This window comes from Gopherus evgoodei, chromosome 13, assembly GCF_007399415.2.
Source record: "Gopherus evgoodei ecotype Sinaloan lineage chromosome 13, rGopEvg1_v1.p, whole genome shotgun sequence".
Classification (NCBI taxonomy): Eukaryota; Metazoa; Chordata; order Testudines; family Testudinidae; genus Gopherus; species Gopherus evgoodei.
Window position 1 is genome coordinate 20,379,403 of NC_044334.1, and position 23,327 is coordinate 20,402,729.

At 43.7% G+C, this 23,327-nt stretch overlaps 1 protein-coding gene across 3 annotated transcripts in view; it reads left to right on the top strand.

Annotated features, from left to right (window-relative positions):
* The window catches only part of MED15 (mediator complex subunit 15), a 45,849-nt gene that overhangs the window by 5,144 nt on the left and 17,378 nt on the right, over positions 1-23,327 (top strand). For 2 of the 3 annotated variants that reach the window (XM_030582749.1, XM_030582748.1), the window contains exons 2-9: positions 6,695-6,782; positions 8,335-8,386; positions 9,348-9,377; positions 10,484-10,696; positions 12,238-12,518; positions 14,046-14,375; positions 15,679-15,774; positions 20,860-20,979. In XM_030582749.1, coding sequence (XP_030438609.1) covers positions 6,695-6,782; positions 8,335-8,386; positions 9,348-9,377; positions 10,484-10,696; positions 12,238-12,518; positions 14,046-14,375; positions 15,679-15,774; positions 20,860-20,979 — 1,210 coding nt within the window. The remainder of the gene's footprint in view (positions 1-6,694; positions 6,783-8,334; positions 8,387-9,347; positions 9,378-10,483; positions 10,697-12,237; positions 12,519-14,045; positions 14,376-15,678; positions 15,775-20,859; positions 20,980-23,327) is intronic. The other variant, XM_030582750.1, reaches the window with a different exon arrangement.

Sequence of the window (23,327 nt, forward strand, 5' to 3'; positions counted from 1 at the left end):
CAATGTGAAAAATTGTGAAACAATATGGAATTCCAACAAAATTAATCAACATTGTGGGGGCATTCTATGCCAACTCAAAATGCTGCATTAAAATGGAAAATCGATTGAGTACGCCATTCAGCATCAAGATACGTGTACGGCGGGGTGCGTCCTGTCTCCTTTTTTGTTTTTGCAAGTCATCAACTATGGATTAAAACAATGTGACAATGATACATGTGGCCTAAAATGGAACCATTCAAGGCTATTTGGTCTAGACTTTGCTGATGACATCGCTCTTATTAATGAAGATACCAACAGACTACAAAAATGCAGAAACCAAGTAAAAGTAGTAATGGAGAAGATACAATGCAAAGAAATGTAAAGTAATGTTAATGGGGACTATAGGGACAGAAATAAAAATTGAAGAAGAGAAAGTGGAGAATTTTACGTGTCTTGGAAGTGCCATCAGCCAAGATGGTACTAATTCTGAGGAAATAAGAATCAGGAAGGCAACTGCTGCATTTGGAAGACTCAGAAACATCTGGCAACTCAAAAACATCTCCCTCAGGACAAAACTGAATGTGTAGAAAGCAATTGTTGTTGCCATCACAACATATAGCAGTGAAACATGGCAACTTACCAAGAAAGATACGCAAAAGCTGGATGCATTTCATCACAAATATCTGAGAAGAAGATTGGGAATAATATAGAGATAGGAAGATGAATGAAGAAGTCAGAAAAAATTACTGGACAAGGCATCCTCTCACAAATCTACAAAAGAAGACGTCGGTGGCTGGGATGTGTGCTGAGAATGGAAAAAGAACACTTAACAAATGCCGCTCTTGAATGAAAGCCAGAAAATGCAAGGAGAGAGAAAGTAAGACCGTGAATAACCTGGAAGTGAACAGTTCTGAATGACATCAAGCATCTCAATGTGAAATGGAAAGATTTGGAGAGAAGGGCAGTTGACAGGCAAAGATAGCAATTGTGGGTAGCCCAATGTGCAGCAAAGCATGGGATGGACTAAGGTTTAAGTAAAGTACCACCTTAATCTCACCCCTTTGTGCATTATGATAGTCTTTGCCCCCTGTGTCATTCAGTGAACTGGTTAGATGGTGGTCTCTGAACAGGTAGCTATTCAATATTTTTTCTTTCATCCTCATCTTTCAGTGTGTGGCCCATGCATGATTTATGCACACTATCCAAACCCAATTCTGAATACAGAATTAGTGTTGTCATTGTAGTATCTTAAATTCACTAGTGTTTGTAAAGAACTATCTTTACAACATGCAGGTGAGGTGACTTCATAGCTCCCATTTTAAAATGTGAGCTAATTTTTAGTGTCAACTTAGAGAGCCAAGAGTCTGATTTTTCAAAGTAGTACTTTGAGAGCTCTGCTCTGAGTATATATTGACTTCAGTTGCAGTTGTGAGTCTCAGTACTTCTGCAAATCAGATCCCTGGTGTCTCAAGATGAGTACCTAAAAAATGAACGCACTGTGGCTGCTTGTGAAAACCTTAGTTCGTGACTTGCTCAGTATCATGTACGAACTCTATGGCAGAGGCAGGGATCGCATCTAATTCTTCAGGGTAGCATTCAGCTGCCTTACCCATGAGATCATCCTTTCTCTAATCCAGTGTCTCATTCACTACACATCTTCCACTTTCTCAGCAAATGAGGCAAGGGTCCCACAAACAAACAACTCATTCTCTGCACAGCCTTGATTTAATCCCTGAGTACTGTCCTTCCTGTGCACTGAATGAAGCAGATGTCCTATGAAAAAAATAGTGATTGTGAGAGATGGCAATTTCCTTGACAAATAGTATTAAATTAACTTAAATCTTACTGAATCAAGTTTAAGTATCTTAAGAGTTTATTGTATTAAAAATGCAAATGTTTATGTATTATTGTGGGCTTACATGTAATGTCTCTGGAGGAAGACATTACTAAGGAAAACAAAGGGAAAGTGTTAGCAGCTTCACAGGACTATTTAACGCAATGTGCCAGACAAGAACGAACTTCTAAAGTTAAGTGGGTTTTCCAGTTAATCTCCAGGGAGAGGATATGCAAATATACCCAGTCCAGTTATATAAGAATGCAGCCATTTGAAGCTTTGCCCTGAGGAGAGGGGACCTTTGTCTGCTGATCATCTGTTATGTGAGGACAAGATCAGAGGCCCAAACAGTGTAAAGGAGTGACTCACAGATTCTTGGAGGCATTTGTTCTGCGCTAACAGCTGTTGTGAACTTGTAACCACAGGAAAACATGCTTGGTGGGGTTTGACTCCTGCCAGAACCTTTGTTGGAGTTGGGGTGATCTCTGGTAAGCTTATTAGCATGCATGTAGGCTCTTTTTTTGTTTTAATATTTTCCCTGTAATGCTTTCACCTTAAGAATAAATGTGCTTGCTTAGGAAAAGCTGTGTTGGACCTTAAATTGTGAACAGTTACGCAATTATGCCTCTGAGGAGAAAAACAAAGCAGACCTGCTTGGGCAGTCTGACTTACTGGGGAACTGTGTAGCTTGGAAATATCCGGGTCAGAAGGAAGTGAGGTACATGTCTCTGTCCAAGCGAGGTGATGACTGGGGAGCCAGAAGCCTAAGGGTGAGTGCCATTGGTGGGTTACACAGGGAATACAGGTGCAGATGCTCTGAGCTGTGGCAGTGATCATGTAACTAGACTGTGTCATAATGTATACACATGAGGGCTGAATTAGAATTACATGGGTGTGAGAATCAAAGATTAATTAGAGGGAGCTGGTCAGGCTTTTAGGGGTTTTGTATTTAATTTACATTATTTCAATATAGTAAATTTAAGCCTTAATATGGGTTGTCATAATTTCAATTTTAATTCTAAAATAAAATTTAAAAATAGATTAAAAAAAACAAAAACAGGTTTATTCACCTTGTTCACAGCATGGTTCTCCCTCCCCACAGAAAGGAAAGTACCAGCTTAGGGGACACAGGTTAAGCAACTGGGTGAGAGGATGCAGGAACAGTGCAGGGATCATAGTAGTGAGGATGTTTCTGAAAGCGAAGGATAGAGTTGAGGCAGTGCAAGAGAAGAAGGATGGTCCACTGGCTAGCATCTGGACCTTGGGAGACCTGGATTTAATTCCCTGCTCCATGATGGACTTCCTGTGTGACCTAGGGCAAGTTAATTTGTCGCTCTGTCTCAGTTTCCCATCTGCAAAAATAAGAAGGTGCTATATAATCCCCATCTCACAGGGGTGTTATGAGGATAAATACATTAAAGATCATGAGGTGCACTGTTACTAGAGTGGTAGGGGCTGTAGATGTATCGTTGATGGGTGTGGAAGTTTTGGGAGGAGAGACTGAAGTTCCCCAACAACACGCACTGAATAGCTCCACTTCTCCCTGCACAGTTCCAACACATTTATCGTTGCAGCCTGCATATTCTCCCTTCCACTGTTCCGACTTCTGTATCACTACTCCAACGCCACCAACATGTCCCCTGTCATTCCATTGCATCAGTGCCCCCATGCATTCCTTTGAACCCTCCCATACCAGTTCCATTTTCCTCTTTGTGATTCCATGACCCCGGTAAGCTTGGAGGGATCAGGAGGAGATGGAAATGTGGTGGGGCTATGAGAAGTGTCCTGTACCAGTTGGAGGGAAGAAAAGACAGGAGAGTGGAGATGCTGGGGCGTGATCTACACTTAACATATAGGTCAACAGCTACAGTGCTCAGGGGTGTGAAAAATCCACACCGAGTGCTGTAGCTATGCCTACCTAACTCCCAGTGTAGTTGCAGCTAGGTTGACAAAAGAATGTGTCCATCAGCCTAACTTTTCATAAATCCATGATCTGGTTCTCAAACTCTGGGTCAAGACCCCAAAGTGAGTCGGGACCCCGTTTTAATGCAGTCGCCAGCGTCAGCATTAGAGTTGCTGGGGTCTGGGGCTGAAGATGAAGCCTGAGCCCCACTGCCTGGGACTGAAGCCAAAGCCCAAGGGCTTAAGCCCAGGGTGGAGGGGATTGGGCTCTGGCCACCCCCACGCAATGTCATGTAGTAATTTTTGTTGGCAAAAGGGAGTTGTAGTGCAATGAAATTTGACGTGTGCTGTCATATGGCTATAGAAAAACCTCTTTGGTTACTATAGACTGTATCTACACTACAGGGTCATGTTTGCAAAGCTACAGTCTCCGGAAATGGCCAAGATCTGGGCTTAGATTGTGGAGAAGGAGCTCTATGTGCAACATAAGAGGTTCAGAATGGTGTAAACTAGCCCATTCATCTCAATGCTATGTTCTTGTTCAGCTGAGAACACCCCAAGAAGATGAATACAATGTGAAACAATAGTTTTGGTACATGGACTTCTCCATTCCTGTCGGGGGGGTTTACCTCCCCCTCCTTAGTGCCAGTGCTTGTGAACCTGTGAGATGCAGATGGCATGGCTGCAGGGCCGTAGCAACAAAGAACGTGGCCCCCTCCAAAGAGATGTCCGGGGCCCCTTACAATGCAGAAACGATAAAAAACTAAACAACTAAATTAATAACATTTATCCACCGACCGCCATTATGAACGCAAATACACATTCTTTGAATGGGTCCAACTAAAATTCGAAACTGACCGACAGACAACTGATGTAGCCAGTAGCATTATGATGTATCATAATGACTTGACGGTTTTGTCAGTAAAATCGACATGGATTGTGCAATAGCGTCAATAAATGTCACTTACCTAGTTATACCTTACATTTTTTTTACCACTTTTAGGGGCCCCCTTCCTTGCGGGGCCCCCTCTGGTTGGAGGGTACGGAGGGCGCTCGCTACGCCTCTGCATGCCTGTTCTGAGCTCCCAACCCAGAGGCCCCTCAGACACTGGCTCACAAAGAAATGAGATAAGGGGTGGGGCATGGCCTCCATAACCTGCCTCATGGGAGACAGGGGCTCAGACCCCCAGAGGAGCAGCCCCTCCAACCCAGCTAACATGGGGAATAAAGAGAGGGGCTCAGACACTCCCCACATCAGATCCTGTTTCACATGATGGTGGGGGGCAGGGACAGTGGTGTGGTGCTTCCCAGATTCCAGTGCACAGAGGAGAGAAGAATGCAGGCTTGATGGGGGAGCCCCCACTCCCTCTGCCACTCATCCCCAGGTCCTCCCTCCCATAGTCCATCCCCTCCCGCCCTAGAACACCTTTCCCTTTCTACAGCCCCCTAATCCCTCCCTCCCTCTTCCTGCACTTTCCCAACCTCCACACCTTCCGTCCTGCTCCCACACATTCACATTTCCCCTCACTGCTTCAACCAGCCATATTCCTTATCACTGTATGAAAAAAAAATTAGATTCTAAAAATGTTATAAGGAGCTCTTGTTAGGGTGTTTATGAGGAACACCCTGATTTTAAGCAAACTGAAGTCCATTGTTCAGGAAACATGATTGCGGTATCTTAACCCTTTGATCTTTCTTAGACAGAATCAAAGCTAATAGATTAATCATTGCTGGTGCTGTGCTATGATAAATTGAGGCATTATCTTACTGAAGAGGCATGGAGAGGTTCAGGCTTCAGCATGTTTGGCATTATGCTCAGGTCCAGCCACTTTCACTTGCTGAAAAGACCCCATCTTAAACACCAGAGGTGCAGAACAACCCTTACATATTTAGTAATGGAATAAATGAGAATTCCATACCAAACTTTTGATAGGATCCTCTGAGAAATTGGAGCTGTTTAAAATTATGGAGGAACTTGGCAAGAAACAGATGCTGGCCAACCTGAGAGAAGTTGAAGAGAAACAAAGTCAGGCCTGGTCTACACTGCAGAGTTAAGTTGACATAAGGCAGCTTATCTTGACCTAACTTTGTAAGCATCTACACTAAAATGCTGCCCACACCAATCTGTCACCCACTAAATAGACTTAATAACTCCACCTCCATGAGAAGCGTAGCGCTTCAGATGCATCGTTTGTATAAACGTTGTATTACTTACATCGATTGTTGGCTATTAGCCCCCTGCTCTGGGGCTCGCTGCCAAAGCGTGCCTCCCCTATCTCTGTGGTTATGAATCCAGAGTAGGTGAGGCTTGCATCACTTACGTTTTTTTACAAAAAAGCTTAACCGCACAACCCATCAATACTGTATTGGATTTATAAAGCTTCTAGTATATACTATAATTATTTCCGGTAGTGTTCAAAGTGCATGCTAAGGATTGGCCCCTGTTGACTGGATGTTGTATAAACTTCATGTGAAGACATGGTCTCTGCTTCAAAGGGTTAATAATCAAAGGAGGCAGGTGATGTTGGAAAGGTGGAGAGAAGGGAACAATCAGTGTCCCAAGTTAGTATCTTTAAATGGCACTGGGCTAAAAGTAGCATGGAAGCCCCATGGCAACCCCCATAGCATGGATTTGGCCTTCTGACAGGAGATGATGGTCTCCTATGCACCTTTAAATGGAATCAGTTGCTGAATCTCCTACCATCTCTACGTGCTGGGAGGTATTTCCTAGTTTCTTCCTTTCTAGCAAGCAGATAAATGACTAATTAGAGGAGACTGCTCCTATTGATGTGCTGAGTAGCTGGCTATCTGCTATTGATGTTAATCAGATTGTGCATGTAAATCAGTGGAATTAGTTTCCTTTGTTTAATGTATGTATGGATTTGTCAGTGATTCATTGATGAAAAGTTGCCATCCATGTGTTCATTTTCTGCTGTCCTCAGTTAATGTCCTTCGTGAGTTCCATCTCTTGTTTTGCAGTGAGGAGGCCATGAGGAAGGCTGGTGTAGCCCACAATAAATCCAGCAAAGATATGGAGAATCATGTTTTTATGAAGGCCAAAACTCGGGTAAGGCACTTCCATGTATTTCCAATTGTCTGTTTTGGTGTGTTGGGAGTAGATAAACCAGGTTCCCAAATGCATCTAGTTTTCTAGCAACATCTGGCCAGGACACCTGCATAAACTATGTTAAATTTGTACAGGAGCATTTAATGCTGAGTGGGGAACCAAAGTGCTTTGCACACTCCCCAAAAAACAGTGTGAAGTGAAATATTTGGCAAAGACAATATGGTAAATTCCTATTATCACAAAAGATACAACAGGCTGCCCAGTGACCGTGCAGAACACAGGAGTGTGGTTTATAAGGTCTCATGAACCCACGTGCAGTTAACTGCATGGAACTTGCTTTATCTACAGTTTAGCATGACTTGTGCTTAATTATATGGCTCAGGAGTGTGTATTTTTCCCACTCCAAGCAGTGTAGCTGGATTGACTTAACTTTTGAGTGTAGATCTGGCTTAAGTAAAGGCATTGGGTTGGTCTATGCTGAAAACTTATATTTGCATAGCTACAGCTCTTGGATGTGAAAGCACTGAGAGACATAGCTATGCCAACCCAACCCCTGGTGTAGACAGCATTACCATTTCTCCAGGCGGTGAATTAATTACAGCGATGGGCATGGGGAGTGTCTGATAGGCAGGAGAAGGCTGTGCCTACCCAAACAGCCCCATGTGGCCCTGCCCATGCTCCATCCAGAGGCCCACTCCTGCTGCTAGTTGGCGCCAGCCCAGGCAGGCTTCTCCTCTTCCGGGAAGGGAAGCCTACTGGGACTAGGGCGCCTGGGATTTGCGGTAGCTGGGGCTGCCCAGTGGGGCCACACCACCAAGGGCTGGAGGGGATGGGGCTGCGCACCGCCTGCCAATGGGGGACTAGAGGTAGCGGGGGCATGCGCCACTTGGGAGTGGAGGGGCCACCTGGTCACCCTCCCGGTGCTCTGGGGGCCACCCGCCGGGTGCTCAGTTGGCTGGGAGAAGGGGGTCATGCACAGCCCACCCACCTAGGGCTGAGGCAGTTTGGGGGGGAGGGAGGCTGACAGCTGCAGGGAGGGAAATCTGGGCTGGGGGGAGGGGCCTCAGGCGGAAGGGGTGGGCCAGGCCGGGGGCTAGCCTCCCCTAGCCGGTAGTTCACCCACTGCCCGTGGCAATAGAAGAACCCCTCTCATTCCTGTAGTCAGTGTCTACACTTAAAATGCAACAATGGCAGCTGTGCCACGTAGCACTTCAAGTGTAGACATAGCTTTGTTGGTATATAAACGTATACAATACACTAATATGCAGCTGTATTGGCGGTTGTCTACCTCTTCTACCCAGCATTTGCTGTTTCTCCTCCTGTCCTGTCCTGTCCTGCACAGTTAAACACAATGACCTTTTCATTAGAAACGTACCCCGCCCATTTCAGTTCCTGAGCAGATCAGACTGTTATGAAAAGCGTACCAGTCCTGAAGGAGGAGGGACTCTTCTGTTACACTGGGGGAGTTGCAATGTGAGGAAGGGAAACAGTGAGTCATGGAATGTGTTGCTTCCCCATTCTGTGCTAAGCTGTTTCTTGTTTTCAACTTTAGGAGGAATATCTTTCTCTTGTGGCCAGACTTATTCTCCATTTTCGAGACATTCGTAAGTAATCCTTATGTTTGTTAATTATAGGAGTGCTAGCTTTCTGGGTGGCTTGAATCTGCTAGTTCTGATTGGCATTCTCCAGAAGTTGCTTCAGTAGTTTCTGTTGCTGGATCTGTGCCCAATTCCTGAATGTGTAATCTTCACAATGTCTGTCTAAAACTGAAGAATCCACTAGAAAGTTCTTGATATCTCCACTTTTCATTTCGCCAGATGTTTTCTCTGAGGTCATCCTGTCTCTCCATTTCCACTACAACCAGAATGCTGTGAAGACAAAGTGGCTTAGCTTCATTTATGTGCTCTATTTTGATTTACAAATGAATAAAAAAGCATTAATCTATGCGATATTAAAGTAAATTTTATCCTTGGCATGGAATCCTGAATTAAGATACCTGCCCTTCCTTTTAGTTTTATTCCTTCTGAAATAAGTCTCTGGAATGAAACAAACTGTCTCAAAGTGCTTATGAGTCTTCCTAGGTGTGGAACTGCTGGAGGAAGCCACCTGTCATACACTGCGCCAGGAAGCTGTGTAGAGGAACTGCCTCAGATGCTTGTCCCATTCTGTAGAAAATGTCACAAAGCAAGCATTAATTTTGATGCCTGAGAGTGAAATCTGACTTGCAGAGCTCTTACACTGGCAGAACTGTGTGGGATATAGGTGGCAATGATTGACATTACAGAGCATGTCTGCAGCAGCACTCCGTGGCCAGCTGGGATGCTAAGTTCCTGATGAAGTAATCTAGGAGCTCTCTAGCTCTGTGGCATGCTACTAGGGTAGGGAATCTGGGTAAAATGTTTGAAGGCACATTGGCATGGGGATAACTAATGGGAAGCAATTTTTTGCACTATTAATGCATTGGTTGTTGGGAATAAGTTTAAATTGCCATGTATTTACAGTCATCTGTTCAGCGCAATGCAGCAACATTTATAACTTGTGTATGTATTCACTCTTATTTTCTAGACAATAAGAAATCTCAGGCCTCGGTCAGTGGTAAGAACTTTTTTTAGTCTAAATGAAAAATTGTCAGTATTTTTGGTGGCATATGAAGTGGGAAGGGAGGGAATACTGCATACTTGCAGCAAAGGAGGGCAACTTAAATTCTTAAATCATGCTGTGGTGAAGAGAAAAGGTCTAGTGAGTCTTCTGGACTCTTCACATATGGATGTTGTGTGGAACACTCATTTGATTCCACTTCTGTATTGTCTGTTTGTGCTAAATATTATTAAACCTATTCAACAAATGCCAGTGTTGTGAATTGGACTCTCCAGCAGGAAGTAGCTGAGTTCCTCCTTGCTTACTTGTTGCAGTCCTCACTGGTGTATGAGCTTGATACCTGTTCTGCATTACAAGTCTATGGAGTAGTCCTGTCAGCAGTAGCTGTGTCCTGGTGGACTCTGCATGTGACCGAAGGAATCTCCTCTATAACTGTATTAATCCCCCCTGTAGGAGAGTATATGGTGAGGCACCAACTATCTGTTGCCACCTCTTCCCAGCATGGGTTAAAGATGTGCTGCACAATATTTGTTAATGCCAGGACTCTGGAGTGCTCTAAAGTTATGTCCTCTTTGATCTGTACCCTAAAGGAGGAAGGCACATTACACACTTGATGAACAGCAGTATAACAATGTTTCTGAAACGCTTGTAATGCTCTCTCCTTTAGAATTCTGTTTGCATTTCCTTTTCCTTAGCTCCAGACCCCAGATTATCACCCTCTCCCTGACTGAGGAGTGCTGAACATGGGTAGTTGAGAAGTGTGTGGAGAAGCTTCAGTGTTTAGAGTAGAGGTGACTAAAGATTTCCCTTTTGTTAATATATATTTAGTGTTTATTTGGTGCTTTGCATATTTAAAGCATTTCATAAACCTCTAAATAATCCTCAGACACTGGTGTCCCCAGTTTACAGATGGAGAAATGGAGACAGACTTATGTAAAGCCTCTAAGTCAGTGTCAGAATTGTGAGTGTAGAACTCAGGTTGGACTTTTAATCCTACGCCGAGTCCACTAGGCGAAAACTTTTTTGTGGCTCCACAGCATGGAGAACTATTTCAGTGGACAAATCTTCATCTTGTTCTCTTAGTAATGATGTTGTATTCGCAGATCCTATGAATGCACTGCAGAATCTAACAGGCGGCCCCCCAGCAGGAGCAGCTGGAATGGGCATGGCTTCACGAGCTCAAGGGGCACCAATGGGTGGGATGAGTGGACTTGGGCCAATGGGCCAGCAGATGAGCCTTCCAGGGCAGCAGCCTCCTGGAACCTCTGGGATGGCCCCCCATGGTATGTCTGGCGTCTCTGCAGCTACTCAACAGAGTAAGTATTCACTGTGCTTCCATCCACTGAAATTAAGTCAATTTAGGGTTCCAGTGCAGAGCTGTTTTCTATGCCGAAAGGAAGAGAAAATTACAAAATACTCCTTAGATCTGTTTTCATTGCTCCTGGCAGGAGGATTGGGGATTATGGTATCTCTCACCCCTTGTCACTGATATGGGAAAAAACAGATTTGAATTGGGGGGAAAGGAAGGGTTTGCCTTCAGATACCTGCACCCCCACCATAAATGTCCTAACTATACTTGTATGCAGTGTTATAACTGTGTTGATTGCAGAATATTAGAGAGACAGTGTGGGCGAGGTGATATGTTTTATTGGACCAACTCTTCTTCAGCCCTTTGAAAGCTTGTCTCTTACCAACAGAAGTTGGTCTAATAAAAGATATTACCTTGTCCACCCTGTCTCTCTATCTATACTTAAAATTTGTGGCTTTCCACTTGCTACTTGGTTCTGGACTCATTTGCAACTGCATTTGAGACTGAGGTGAAGTATTCAGCAAGAGTCTGGCTCGAACTAGTAGACTCCTTCCTCTCAAAATACTTTAGGGTATGGCTACACTTGCAGCTGTACAGCGCTGGGAGTTACAGCTGTCTTCATACAGCTGTGTAGGGAAAGCGCTGAGTGTGGCCACATTTGCAGCATTTGCAGCGCTGTTGGGAGTGGCTGAACAGGCATTCTGGGATACCTCCGAATCCCTCTGGAGGCCAATTACAGCGCTTTTGGTGGCCACACTGGCAGAGCAGTGCTGCATCACCAGCGCTGCAATTGTTATATCCCAGGTAGAGCAGGAGTACAGCCAGTGCTGCAGCCAGGGAGATGCAGCGCTGTATGTGCCTTGCAAGTGTGGACGGTGAGTAAGTTGCAGCGCTGTAAACCCACCACCAGCGCTGGAACTCTCCAGTGTAGCCAAGCCCTTAGTTCTTGAACATCCTTAGTGTTTTGTTTTATATCACCTCATATTGTGGCCTCCATTGTTCTGGCAGATAGCTAATGAATGAGGCTCCTTTCAGAGCCCATTCAAACAGCTCCTCCTTTGACCAATATATGAGACCTTTTCTTTCTTTTCCCCTCAGGGTATGAATGAGCTCCTCCTCCTCCTCCCTGCAGTTCTTAAGCTATTTAATTAGATTGCAGAGTCAGCCAAAGAGTTGAGGCTTAGATGTAATAGTGATGAGTAATGCCTTGATAATACAAATAACAAATGTTGTTTAAATGTGTATAATATATATCTGGAAATGAGAGGCTGTAATTGATCAATGCACTAGCTTTTATGCAATTGCTCCCATCACCATTGTGTGCTACAAAAGACACCAAGGTATCTTAAAAAGAACAAGGAGTCCTTGTGGCACCTTAGAGACTAACAAATTTGTTTGAGCGTAAGCTGTCGTGGGCTAAAACCCACTTCATTGGACACATGCAGTGGAATTTTCTGGTAAAAAGAGTTAGGTTGAGGTCACCAGTCTCGTCTGTTGGACAGCTGTCTACATTTCAGTCATGTTGTACAAACACATTCTGACTTTCAGCCCAGCTCCAACTGCAACAGATGGCGCAGCAGCAGCAACAGCAGCAGCAACAATTTCAGCAGCAACAGGCGGCTTTGCAGCAGCAGCAGCAGCAACAGTTCCAGGCACAGCAGTCAGCCATGCAACAGCAGTTCCAGGTCCAACAGCAGCAGGCGGCAGCAGCAGCAGCTGCACAGCAGCAACAGCAGCAGCAGCAGCTGCAAGCAGCCCAGCAGCAGCAGCAGCAGCAGCACATGCTCAAACTGCAGATGCAGCAGCAGCAGCAGCAAAACCAGCAACAGGTAATGAACAGCGAAGCAGTCGCAAAGGCATTTTTGGTAATCTGCTATCAGCCACTTGTCAAACAGCACCATTCCAGAGCTCTGGCTTACATAGCAATATTAAGTGTCAGCTCTCCACACTAAAGGATTAACATGCTTCTGCTTCTTGGCAAGGCATTAGCATGAACTGGTAGAGTTCATTGGCAGCAGTGTGCTCTATCCTAGAGAAGACTGATCTTTCATAGCAAGAAAGAAGCTAAAAATTTTGTCCCCTTCTTGTTTGAGTCCAAGGGCTTGGCACTTGCAAGTTAAAGCACATTAAAGCAGCCCCGGGCGCCCTATCTCCTGAGGTGTCCACACTGGCAAGGCATGCAGAGTGCCTGGACCCTGCAGCTGGAGCGTTCCTGGTAATCCATCTCCATGAGAAGCATAAAGCTTGCTGCGCCCCAGCTGAAACACCCGGCCATCAGTGTGGACAAGGTGTTGCATTACTGCTCTGTGTTTGGCCTCTGGAAACGTCCCTGAAGTCAAGTGGCCACTCATTGTTTTGAAATCAGCTGCAGGCATGCAGATATCCCCTTTCCAACCTCCGTTTCTGACAGCCGACATGCTTATCTACTCCAGGACAAAGCAAACTATTAGTGTGGAATGCTGCTATTGTGAGTGGGAGGGGGGCGGGGGTCTGCTGCTGTCTGAATTTACAAGACAGCATGCTGACACCCTCTCAGCCCCCCAGAACACACCACACCATCCCTGTCACACTCCACCCCCCATTTGAAAAGCACCTTAAAGCCACTTGCACTCTGGGATAGCTACTACAATGCACTGCTCTTTGTGGCGTTGCAAGAGCTGCTAATGTGGCCATGCCAGTGCGCTTGCAGCTGACAGTGTAAATACATGGAAGCGTTTTCCCTGCTGCAGTCTCCGAAGGCTGATTTAACTTCCAGCGCTCTACAAGCGTAGCCATGCGCTAAGTGTCAGGATGATGTTGGCCTGCTTCGGAGAAGGTCAGGGATGTAGGAGAGGATTGGAGTGGACACTCTACTCTCCTCCCTCCCTCCCCCAAGTTTCCTCTAGAAATAGTAGCTGTTTTGTCTCAGTTGTGTGAATTACTCATTGTCACTTAAAAAATATGAGGCATGCCTAAAGATGATGCATGCAAGTAGAAGAGGCTGATGCTGTCCTGTTCTTGTGCAGGTGTAGGTAAATGGTGATGCTGACATTAGCTTGATAACAGTTTTGAGAAGTGTTGTGATCTTTTATGCCGGAGAAGCTAGAGAGCTGGGTACTTTCACCTTGAAACTGTCTGTTAGTGGTAGCAGATGACTTTGTGCCCATCTGGAGAGGGGAAATTAGAATATAAACTGCATGAAGGTGAGTTGTTCAAGGCCTGAGGCTGGCTCAAAGGGTAGAACTTTTCATCTGGGCTAAATGCTTTAACTTAGTATGATGAGTTAGAATGCTGCCTGCAGGCCATTGGCTTTAATTCTAAAACTAAAGACACCTGTGTTGCTGGAAACTTTAACATCCCGGCTTTTCCTGTTTTAGATGCAGCAGCAGCAGCAACTACAGCGAATTGCTCAAATGCAGTTACAGCAGCAGGCAGCTCAGGTTATGCAGGTGCAGCAGCAGCAGCAACAACAACAAATACCACAGCAACAGATACAGCAGCAGCCATCTCAGCAAGTCATGCAACAGCAGATGCAACAGATGCAGCAGCAGCAGCAGCAGCAGCAGGTTGCTCAGGCCCAACAGTCTCAGCTTCCACCACAGTCACAGTCACAGTCCATGGTCTCTCAGGCACAGGCAATCTCAGGACAGATCCCTAGTCAGGTCATGTCTGTACCTTTTACCCAGCAGCAGTTAAAAGCCATGCAGGTAAGTGTGTTAAAGACTGAAAACATATGGTTGTTTATTCCGTGAGCCTCTGGAGAAATTGAAAATCTTCATTGATAAATAAGCCTTGTTAGTGTTAATAGTAGAGGTGTGAAATAGTGTAACATGTTAAGTGGCTAGCTGTTAACCTAGTTGCATGTATAACAATGCTAACCACTAACTTGTTACTTTATTGCTTGCCAGCCCAGTATAGTTCTTTGCTAAAAACCCAAGGTTTGTTAACTAGTCTATGAAATTTATTTGGTATGCTGGCTAGAGAAGCTAGTGTTTGAAATTCAGTTCCTTTGTTGCTATTGGTGGGACAGGGAGATGGGTGAGATCTCGTTTTATATAGATATAACATTAAATTCTGATGAATGCTAGAACATGAGCAAGCTTAAATGAATGCCCTAGTACATGTGTGTACGTGTCAGCCCTCTGTCTACTGCAGCATGAGACCCCCATTGGCATTGCTTCTGCTACTATATTGAGAGGGGTTGGAACCCTCAGTGTGTTGGGGAAGGTGCAACAAAGAGCCAAATCTGCCCCTGCTGACTGTCGTGTTATGGTTGAACTTGCCAAGGATGATTCACTTCTCTTAAAATAACCATTCATAGGTTGAAGACAGGGTGATTTTGATTTTTGTACTTCATGGAGGATCTCTTAGTATTGCTTCAGTCTGACTCAGCTAATGCCGTTAATGGTGCAGATTTTCTTACCATTGAGTTACTGTTCAGTGCTATGGAAACTCAGTGCTATGGAAACTGACCTAGGGAGGGCTTAGTGGGAATGCTGTGCATTACTAAGCAGAAGATCTAAGTTTTAATTGTGAGCTCTACTCTACTTCACTCTTGGCCTTATTGAAGGTGGGGGCTTGACAGCTAATCTAGGAGTAGTTTAGTTGTGTCTCGCTTATGCAACAGTTACAGATCAATGTGCAATTTTAACCAGCTGTCGCATGCAGGCATCTAATATTGTGTACTTGAGTTAAATTAGCAAAGCTAATTGTTTGCCATGGCAAAGTCCAAGTGGCAATTGAGTCTGCCTGTAGGAATCCCAGTGTAGAGAAGACACCTCAAAGAAAAGTCAGTATCAAGTGTGTAGCATTGGGGAGGCTTATTCTAAGCCAGCTGCTCGTGTTTATGCAGTGAGTCATACACTAGCCCAGTGTAAATGCATAGCTGACAGTCTTGTTTGCTCATAAGTGAAGGCGTTAGTAAGATGGATGATCTAAATGCTGTGGAAAGGTGACATCCACCATAACCAGTTACTCCTGCTTACCCCGTTCTTTCTTCAAATATTCAAGGTAAGAGCTCAACTGGTGCAGCAGCAGCAGCAGCAAGCAGCGGCAGCAGTCCAAGCAGCTCAGGCCCAGGCTGCTCAGATGGGAGCTTCAGGGCAGGTAAGGGCCCATGGAGCCAGTGTCACTAGTGCAGGCCTGTAGCAAGTGCATGCTAAAATTGAGCATGGAGATGGATTTTTGGTAGCTTTCTGAGGAGGGGTCTGACATCAGTTGTCCTTATGAAGGCAGTATGGGTGATTATGGACTGTTTCCCTTTTGCTGTGAATCAAAGGCAGGATTTCATTGACACCCTCTTTGTGCATGCCTGTCTCTAATAGGTCAGATACTGCTGCCTGGAGTGACCTAGCAGCGCACAGTAAGACTAGCTACTGTAGTCATGCGATAGGTCTAACTGTTCCTGGAGTGTTTCACTTCTATTTCCATAACACTTTCTTAGGAGACTGCCTTGTCATGTGAACTTCTCTCTACTGTGAACTGGTGACTGCTGGTCTATACTCAGATGTGATCTCCCTTCCATCTCCCAAACACAAAAGTAATAGTGGAGGTACTGACATGTTCCCCCCACTCTTCTCTGTTCCATCATTTTCTCCCCCCTCTCACTCTGAGTAAAAAGGACGGTAGATATAAATAGCTCTTGTTTTGAATGTGAACTCGCAAGATAAATGGCACGTGTAAATGAGTCACAAATGAAGTGTTGGATGAAGGCCTTGTTGTACAGTGCACAATTCAATTTCTTTAACTGGCAGTACACTCTAGCGTCAATGACTATGCTCCTATGTGTGCCCAGCGCCAAGGCGAAATGGGAAGACTCCTTGTGCTTGAGTTGAACCCATCTTCCCTAAGGGTCTCATATAATGCTTAGTACTTTTCATTCGTAGTCTTTTAATAACACGGGTAAGTATAATTATGGACTTTTTCAGGTGGGGAAACTGAGGTACATAGGTGAAGTGACTTGTCCAGCATCAGTCAGTGGCACAGCTGGGAATAGAATCCAGTTCTCCTGACTCCCTGTGCACTGTCTCATGCTGCCTCCAGTGCAAAAGTAATGGCCTAGACATCCTGCACCCCTTCAGTGTTTAAAGTTTGTGTACAGCCTGAATTGTAACATTTGGCGGTGGTTCTCACCTGCATCCCTCAGCATCCGTACTAGGAATAGTGGCCTAAGGTAACACATAGCCACTTTTCTTATTGATGCTGAAGTTCTGCTAGGCCATTAAGTTCTGTTTCTATACTGGGCCTTTTATATTTCTTACATTATGTTCACATCAGATGAAAGATGAGCAATGGTAAGTGCAGTGGAAAGAACCCATTCATTACAGTTTAAACATGTGCTTTTTAAAACTATTCTTTTTGTTTTGTTTTGTGAAGAATATCCAGGTGGGAGCTACAGGGAGTTAGGGTGGCTAGCAGGACAGCTGTCATGTCATCAATTTAGGGTTGCTGTCCAGCAAATGGGGTGTGTTCTATATGGGGGCATCCTACTTCCTGCCGGTTAAGTGAATTTCCCCACACAGGTTGCTTAGTACTACAGTGCATCTGGAAAGCTTCAGGTGACGGTGGTTGACAGCTGGTTTTGCATCACAGCTAAATTACCATATGGGATAAACTAAAGTATAACTCAGCATCTGTCACAAATTAGGGCTGCTGAAAGCCTTCTAAACCCCACTGGCAGGTTTATTCACTAATCTCCATGTAGATCCATACTGTTACAAGGTAAATCAATTAAAATTCAATTAATTCTCTTCTGTCCAATAACTAAACATGTTTCTTGTACTTTGTGTAATAGTGGTTTATGTAGTAAAATGTTTAGTTTTGAGATTATAAAAGTGTAGAATATGTCAATACAGTTCTGGACATCAGAGCATTGATTGGATTTTCTCGGGTTTATAATGAACAGCTTTTGGAGAGTAAATGTTACCTCCTATTACTTTTATTCCATTAACACCACTTCCTTAAAAATTTCTATAAAGCTTCCTTGAATTCTAGATTCTATTCTGAGGAAGTTTTATTATAAGCATAACCTATCGTAACACTTTCCTCATTTTATATATTAGTTTTATGTCCTGTGGTTGTCAAATGGTTTTGGAGTCTGGATCAATGCTGCTATTATTATTTGTATTATCATAGCACCTAGGAGCACCAGTATGTTTGTGTCCTTTTCATTTAAGTCTCTGTTCAGCGTCTTTGGGTACAGCTAAAATCATTCCTAAATCCTAACATGGATGAAGTGTGGAAGCAAGAATGACTTTTCTCTGAAGTTGTCATAGTGATTTTGTTCACACACGAGCATTCTGCTGCTTATATACCAACCCTTTATGAGACTGTAACTGTGCTCATATATTGAGCAGATGAATGAAGTAAGCAGTGTCATAAGGACCAGAGCCTACATAAGAGAGACTGGAAACCACACAAAGATGAATGATAACCTGAACTTCAGTTTAAAGTTTAAGCCACTCTGTTCTGCTTTGACTTATTCCAGATGCTCAGAATGCAGATTTGCTTGTTGCGCTTTGAAAGCCAAGGAGCTGGCCTGGTAATCCCAACATGATGATACTTGGATATTTGGGGAATTCTGAATCCTCAAACCAAGGAATCAGACTTCATCTGGAACAAACCTGGGTTTTTTTTAAGACTCAAGTTCTTATATCCTGACTGACTGATACTATCAAATCATGGGATTTATATCTTAAGGGAAGAATCCTTTTTTTATTCCCCTCTTCTCTTAGGAAGGATTCTCTCCCTTCTCCCAAACTAATTTGTCCTGATTTTCACAGTGAGGGTATCTCAAACATAGTTTTTTTTGCCTCCTGTGTAAATTTTTCTCCAGAAGCCCCAGAGCAGTGTCGCTGGAGCAGCAATGTCTTCCATTTTTACACAATAAGTCTTGTAAATGTGGTGCTGATGTCCTGTAGTTGCTTGCACAAAGCAACAGTAGTCTCTTGAATTCCTTTCCCTCCCTCACATACCAAATGGGCAGGGGACTCTACTCACTGGAAATATTATAATGAACTTTTTGAACACCTGGAAAGGTAGCAACGGGTGAATTCCTTATTCGAAGATTATGGAATTTGTATAATAGCACATTCCCTTCCTCTTCAGCAGCACATGCTTTTAAAATAAACCAAAAAAAAAACCCAAAACAAACCACCAAACAGCTGTAAGCCTTTGAATCAGAGTTTGTTCTGTTGCTTCATGGTTAGCCAGACTCCTTAACAGTGAATCTACATCTAATTTCATTGATTCCGGAGGAGATATCTAATACACTCACTTTGGTGGTGTGGCATGAGAAACAGGACCAAGATGATACATGTGGTTCAGCATGGCATCCATGGGTTTTCACATATGTTACTGGACCCTCATGTGTGCACATGTGAGTCCACGGGATGGGTTGACTAGGCTTTGAGGGATATGTATTCTGCCAGCATTTTCCTTTTTGTTAGGGTTGTGTTGCTCCACCAGCTGTTTTGTTGACACTGTAGCGCTTCACTGCACTCTGTAGCATCCACCTGTGCTTTGTGCCAATGCTTGGTTGTTAGCTTGTGGTGGCTGTTGCATGCTGTGTTTGTACATGTGCATGTTGTGTGTGGTGTCTGAAGTTCTCTCATTTGTTTACCTTCCGAAATCCTGTCTCTGACATCCCTCACTGCCTGGATGGAAAGAGACCTCATTGCTCTGATGTTGTGAACTAACAGCTGTGCTGAATTTGATGCTGATTTTTAATCAGTTATTGCTTTCCTTTCTTAGTCTTGCTGTGTTATAATTTAATTTTATTTATTTTAACAATTGTAAGCACATGCATTCTCTGACTCTCTAGAGACATGTTGCTGGCTGCTTCAACTCATTGACACAGAACACTAAGCAAGAATGCCCACAGTCATTCAAATAGAAGGAGACTTCTTTCACCCTTGGATTAGTTAGGTCCTGCTAGCACCAATTAGTAGTATGCAGATTAGAGAAAGGGGACTTGGAGCTCCCTGTCTGTTATAGAAGTGAAAAAGCAATGAAAAGGAGCTCTTCCTCCTTGATATGCACAAATGTGCCAAAATTCCCTGAATCCCAGTAGCAGAATGTGCCACAATATGCTAATTTTTTACTTGTATCAGACTTCTGATCCACAGCACATTCTTTGTAATTACAGCATTTAAAGCCATTATTTAAAAAAAACTATGGTTTCTAGACCCAGCAGCCTGCAAGGAGATTTGAATGTTCTGGGACCAGGAGTAGCTCACCCCTAAGACTACTTCTAAAAATAAAATAAATCCATTCTAGTGTTGACCTTTGAAATCTGTCCTACGCAGTGTTTGTATTCCAACTGATTCTTTTGAGTTCTTGTAATTTGGAAAACAAGTAAAGAAATGAATATACTTGTGAGGGAAGCCTATTTTACTGAAGTTAGAACTTTAGTACTTAATTGAAGTTAAGTTAAATAAGGCTGTTTATTTAGCCGAGAGGTTGGGTGTTCATCCAAAGGGAACTCAAGCTTTAGTTTTGACCATATGTTTCACCTATTCTGGGGACTGCAGGAGGAAGAAGGGAGTACTTTATCTAAACCCTAGGAGTCCTTTCTGTTGGAAGTCTCTTCTTTGGAGTCATACTGCCATAGGTTGGTTGGTTCTGAAGTCTTGGTCACTAAATCACAGGCTTCATTGGAGGATTCTTATCAGCAGTTACTGTTGAAATGTCTGTCAGTTCCATTAATATGGAAAGATGCAATGTATAAATATTGCTGTGGGTTTCAGATCCTCAGATGAATCTATAATATGGTAGAGGACGTCAGAAACCAAGACTTGTGACAATATATAATTGAAGAAGCTTGTATAAAGCATTCTTGATAACCGTCTTAGAGCCATTAATTCCAATATTAAATTAGAAATTCAAGATGTCAGGCAAAATTTGGGAAACCCCTTCAACCAAATTATACTTCTATATAATTGGCCTTTTCTCATATACTTGAATCTAGATATCACCCCACACAATATTTAGAGTTCACTAGATGCCCTCTACAAATGGAGATATAGGGTTTATGAAGCAGGGGGTTGGATCCATAAAATAGCTTATTAGGCTCATCTGGAGAAAAGTTCACTTGAGACCCATCCCGGAGGTTGCATGTGCTTCTCATCCTGCCAGTGCACTGCATTTCTTGTTTTGCGATTACTTTTGTCTGTTGTCCCTCTGTCCTCAAAGATGATCACCGCAACTATGGCCAGAGGTGGGATGCAAATAAGACCACGGTTCCCGCCTACCACCGCTGTATCTGCCACGCCTCCAAGCTCCATTCCTTTGGGCGGACAGCAAATGCCACAGGTATTTACTGAGTCGAAGCGCATTGTGTCAGAGATTGTACAAGGCATTCAGTACTTGGGTTATATTTAGTGCTCATCAAACTAAAAAGTTCACTTTTGTCTTCATCAAAATACTATGTGCAGATCATTGCTTTTGGCCACTCATAGTGTTGGGCCTTTTTAAAGCAGGACTGTCCAAAGTATAACTTTCTCCCTTGAAATGGAAACTTTTTGAGAGCTTGAGGTATTGAATAAAGCTTTGCAAAAGTGACACTGTTCGCATTATTTGCATGTTTAAAACTTCCCTGTTCATATCTGGTTCAGGTCTCAAATGAATCGAAATTTCTGATCTCTGCTTAATCTTTGCACATATCACAAAACCCCTGCATGGCTAGTCTTTGCTGAGGAGAAGCCCCAGGACTCGTATAGTAAGTGTCATGGACCAGGAGTGCAAGGCATTGGCTGAGTTGTGTTGGGAAGCTTGCCTGACACCTCTTCATACTATGCATTGCTCTGGCTAGTGTTAGTCCCTCTTCCATGAGCAATACACGTGGCCAATTTCAGTTTCAATTGATGATTAGGACATGGTATGGGAAATATGGAAAGTCCCTAATTGAAATGTCCCTGAACTGAAGAAAAAATGTTACTACTTTAAGCTCCTGGTATAGCTGCAAGTTGCAGACAATCTTTGAATAAAATAAAACAGCACATGATTATGTACCCAAATTACAGTTCTGGATTTCTGCTGCACTTCCTACCCCTCTTTCATTCAGGAAGTTGTCCAAGTTCTGCCAGTCCGTTCAAAGATATGCAGCTGGAGTCAGCATAGCTGCACTTTGTCTGTGGACCTGCCTCAGTGAAAAGGCTGACCGGGCCCCTATCCAGTTGATTTTGGGAAGTGTTGGGTCAGAATATACCACAGGTTATGAGTCAAGTACAGGAGTGGGTGGGTGAGGTTCTATGGTCCCTTCTGATCTTAGTGTGAGTCTATTATATCTTCCATAACAGATCCGGAACAGCACTAGCTTGTCTCGCATTTGTATTTCACTTGCGCAGTATGTGCCATCTCAGGAATGAACAGGGAAAACTAGAAGGACACAGAAAAGGAGTTGGGTGCTCATCTACTTGTTATCATTGCCACAATAACACAGTCCCTCTTCAGCGCTGTGAATTGGTTATGAAACCATGCACTACTGTTCTGTAGTGCTCAGCCCTGCGTGAATCTTGATTTAAAATAGTCTCATGCAGTGACACTGAAGCTGAGATCAACTCTTCCGGCTGCTCATCCCAGTGCTTGATTGGCTTTACATGTATAAAGACAGACTCCCTGGGCCTCATGAGCTGCATGTCTTCTATGTTCACACTGTCATCTTTACAGCTGATACCTGCCTAGCAGCTCCAATTTCCATATTGCTTTCTCCTGTTAACAAGTGACAAGACTTCTGCCATCCTCCCAGTATTGTGTTTTGAGTTTCCTTTGCTAGCAGGCCTTAGAGCTCTGGGAGTATCTGAGATCCATAGATCCTGAGTCCTTTGCGCGGTGTATTTCTTGCTGCTGAAATGTCACACTTAATAGGTACACTTCATGTTAAAATAAGGTGTTGGATAAGGCGGCACATGCTGCAGAAAGATGCAGGCTCTGGCATGTTTATTCAATGCCATTTTTTCTGGTTGAAACGGGAAAATTCTTTTCATCCTGCTAATTGTTCTGTAGTTGGAATTACTTGAGTCAAAGAATAATTTCAGTAGGCATTGCTACACTACTAGCCCTGAGTGTCTCATCCATCCATTAAAGGTAGATCACTAGTGAGAGAGAGATCCATAGTCTTGTCAGCCCAGCTACCTTTTCTGTATATTGGCCTCTTAGTGCTATTGTGCCAGTGGTTGCTGGGATGTCTTAACTCTTGATATCAAATGAAGTAGGTGCAGACTGTGTCAATTTCATGAAAATTATGTCCTGTAGTATTGGACAACTGGGGAAGCGTAGGCCAGTGAAAGAGGGGAACGTGTACATGTGGCACCAGTTGGAAAGAAAATATCTTCTGGAAAATGTAGTGGAATGAAAGGAACATCAGTTAGCAGTGATGGGAAAAATGTTTTAAAAACTAAACTGACTTGGGCAGGTGTTTGGGTAGCTCAGGGCCCACAGTGTGAAGTTTTAAGTAAAACCAATCCCCCAAAATTCAATTCAGATTGCAGAAAAATATACAGTTCTGCTTGTCCCGTGGATGCTGTGATTTTGGTCTTTACCCTAGAGGAATGCTTGAATAATATTGTTTGTTGGATGTGTTGCCATTATCTTGTCTTCAGACATGTTGCTACTGGGTAGGCCAGCACTAGAAAATAGCTTATGGCTAGGGCTGTCAGTTA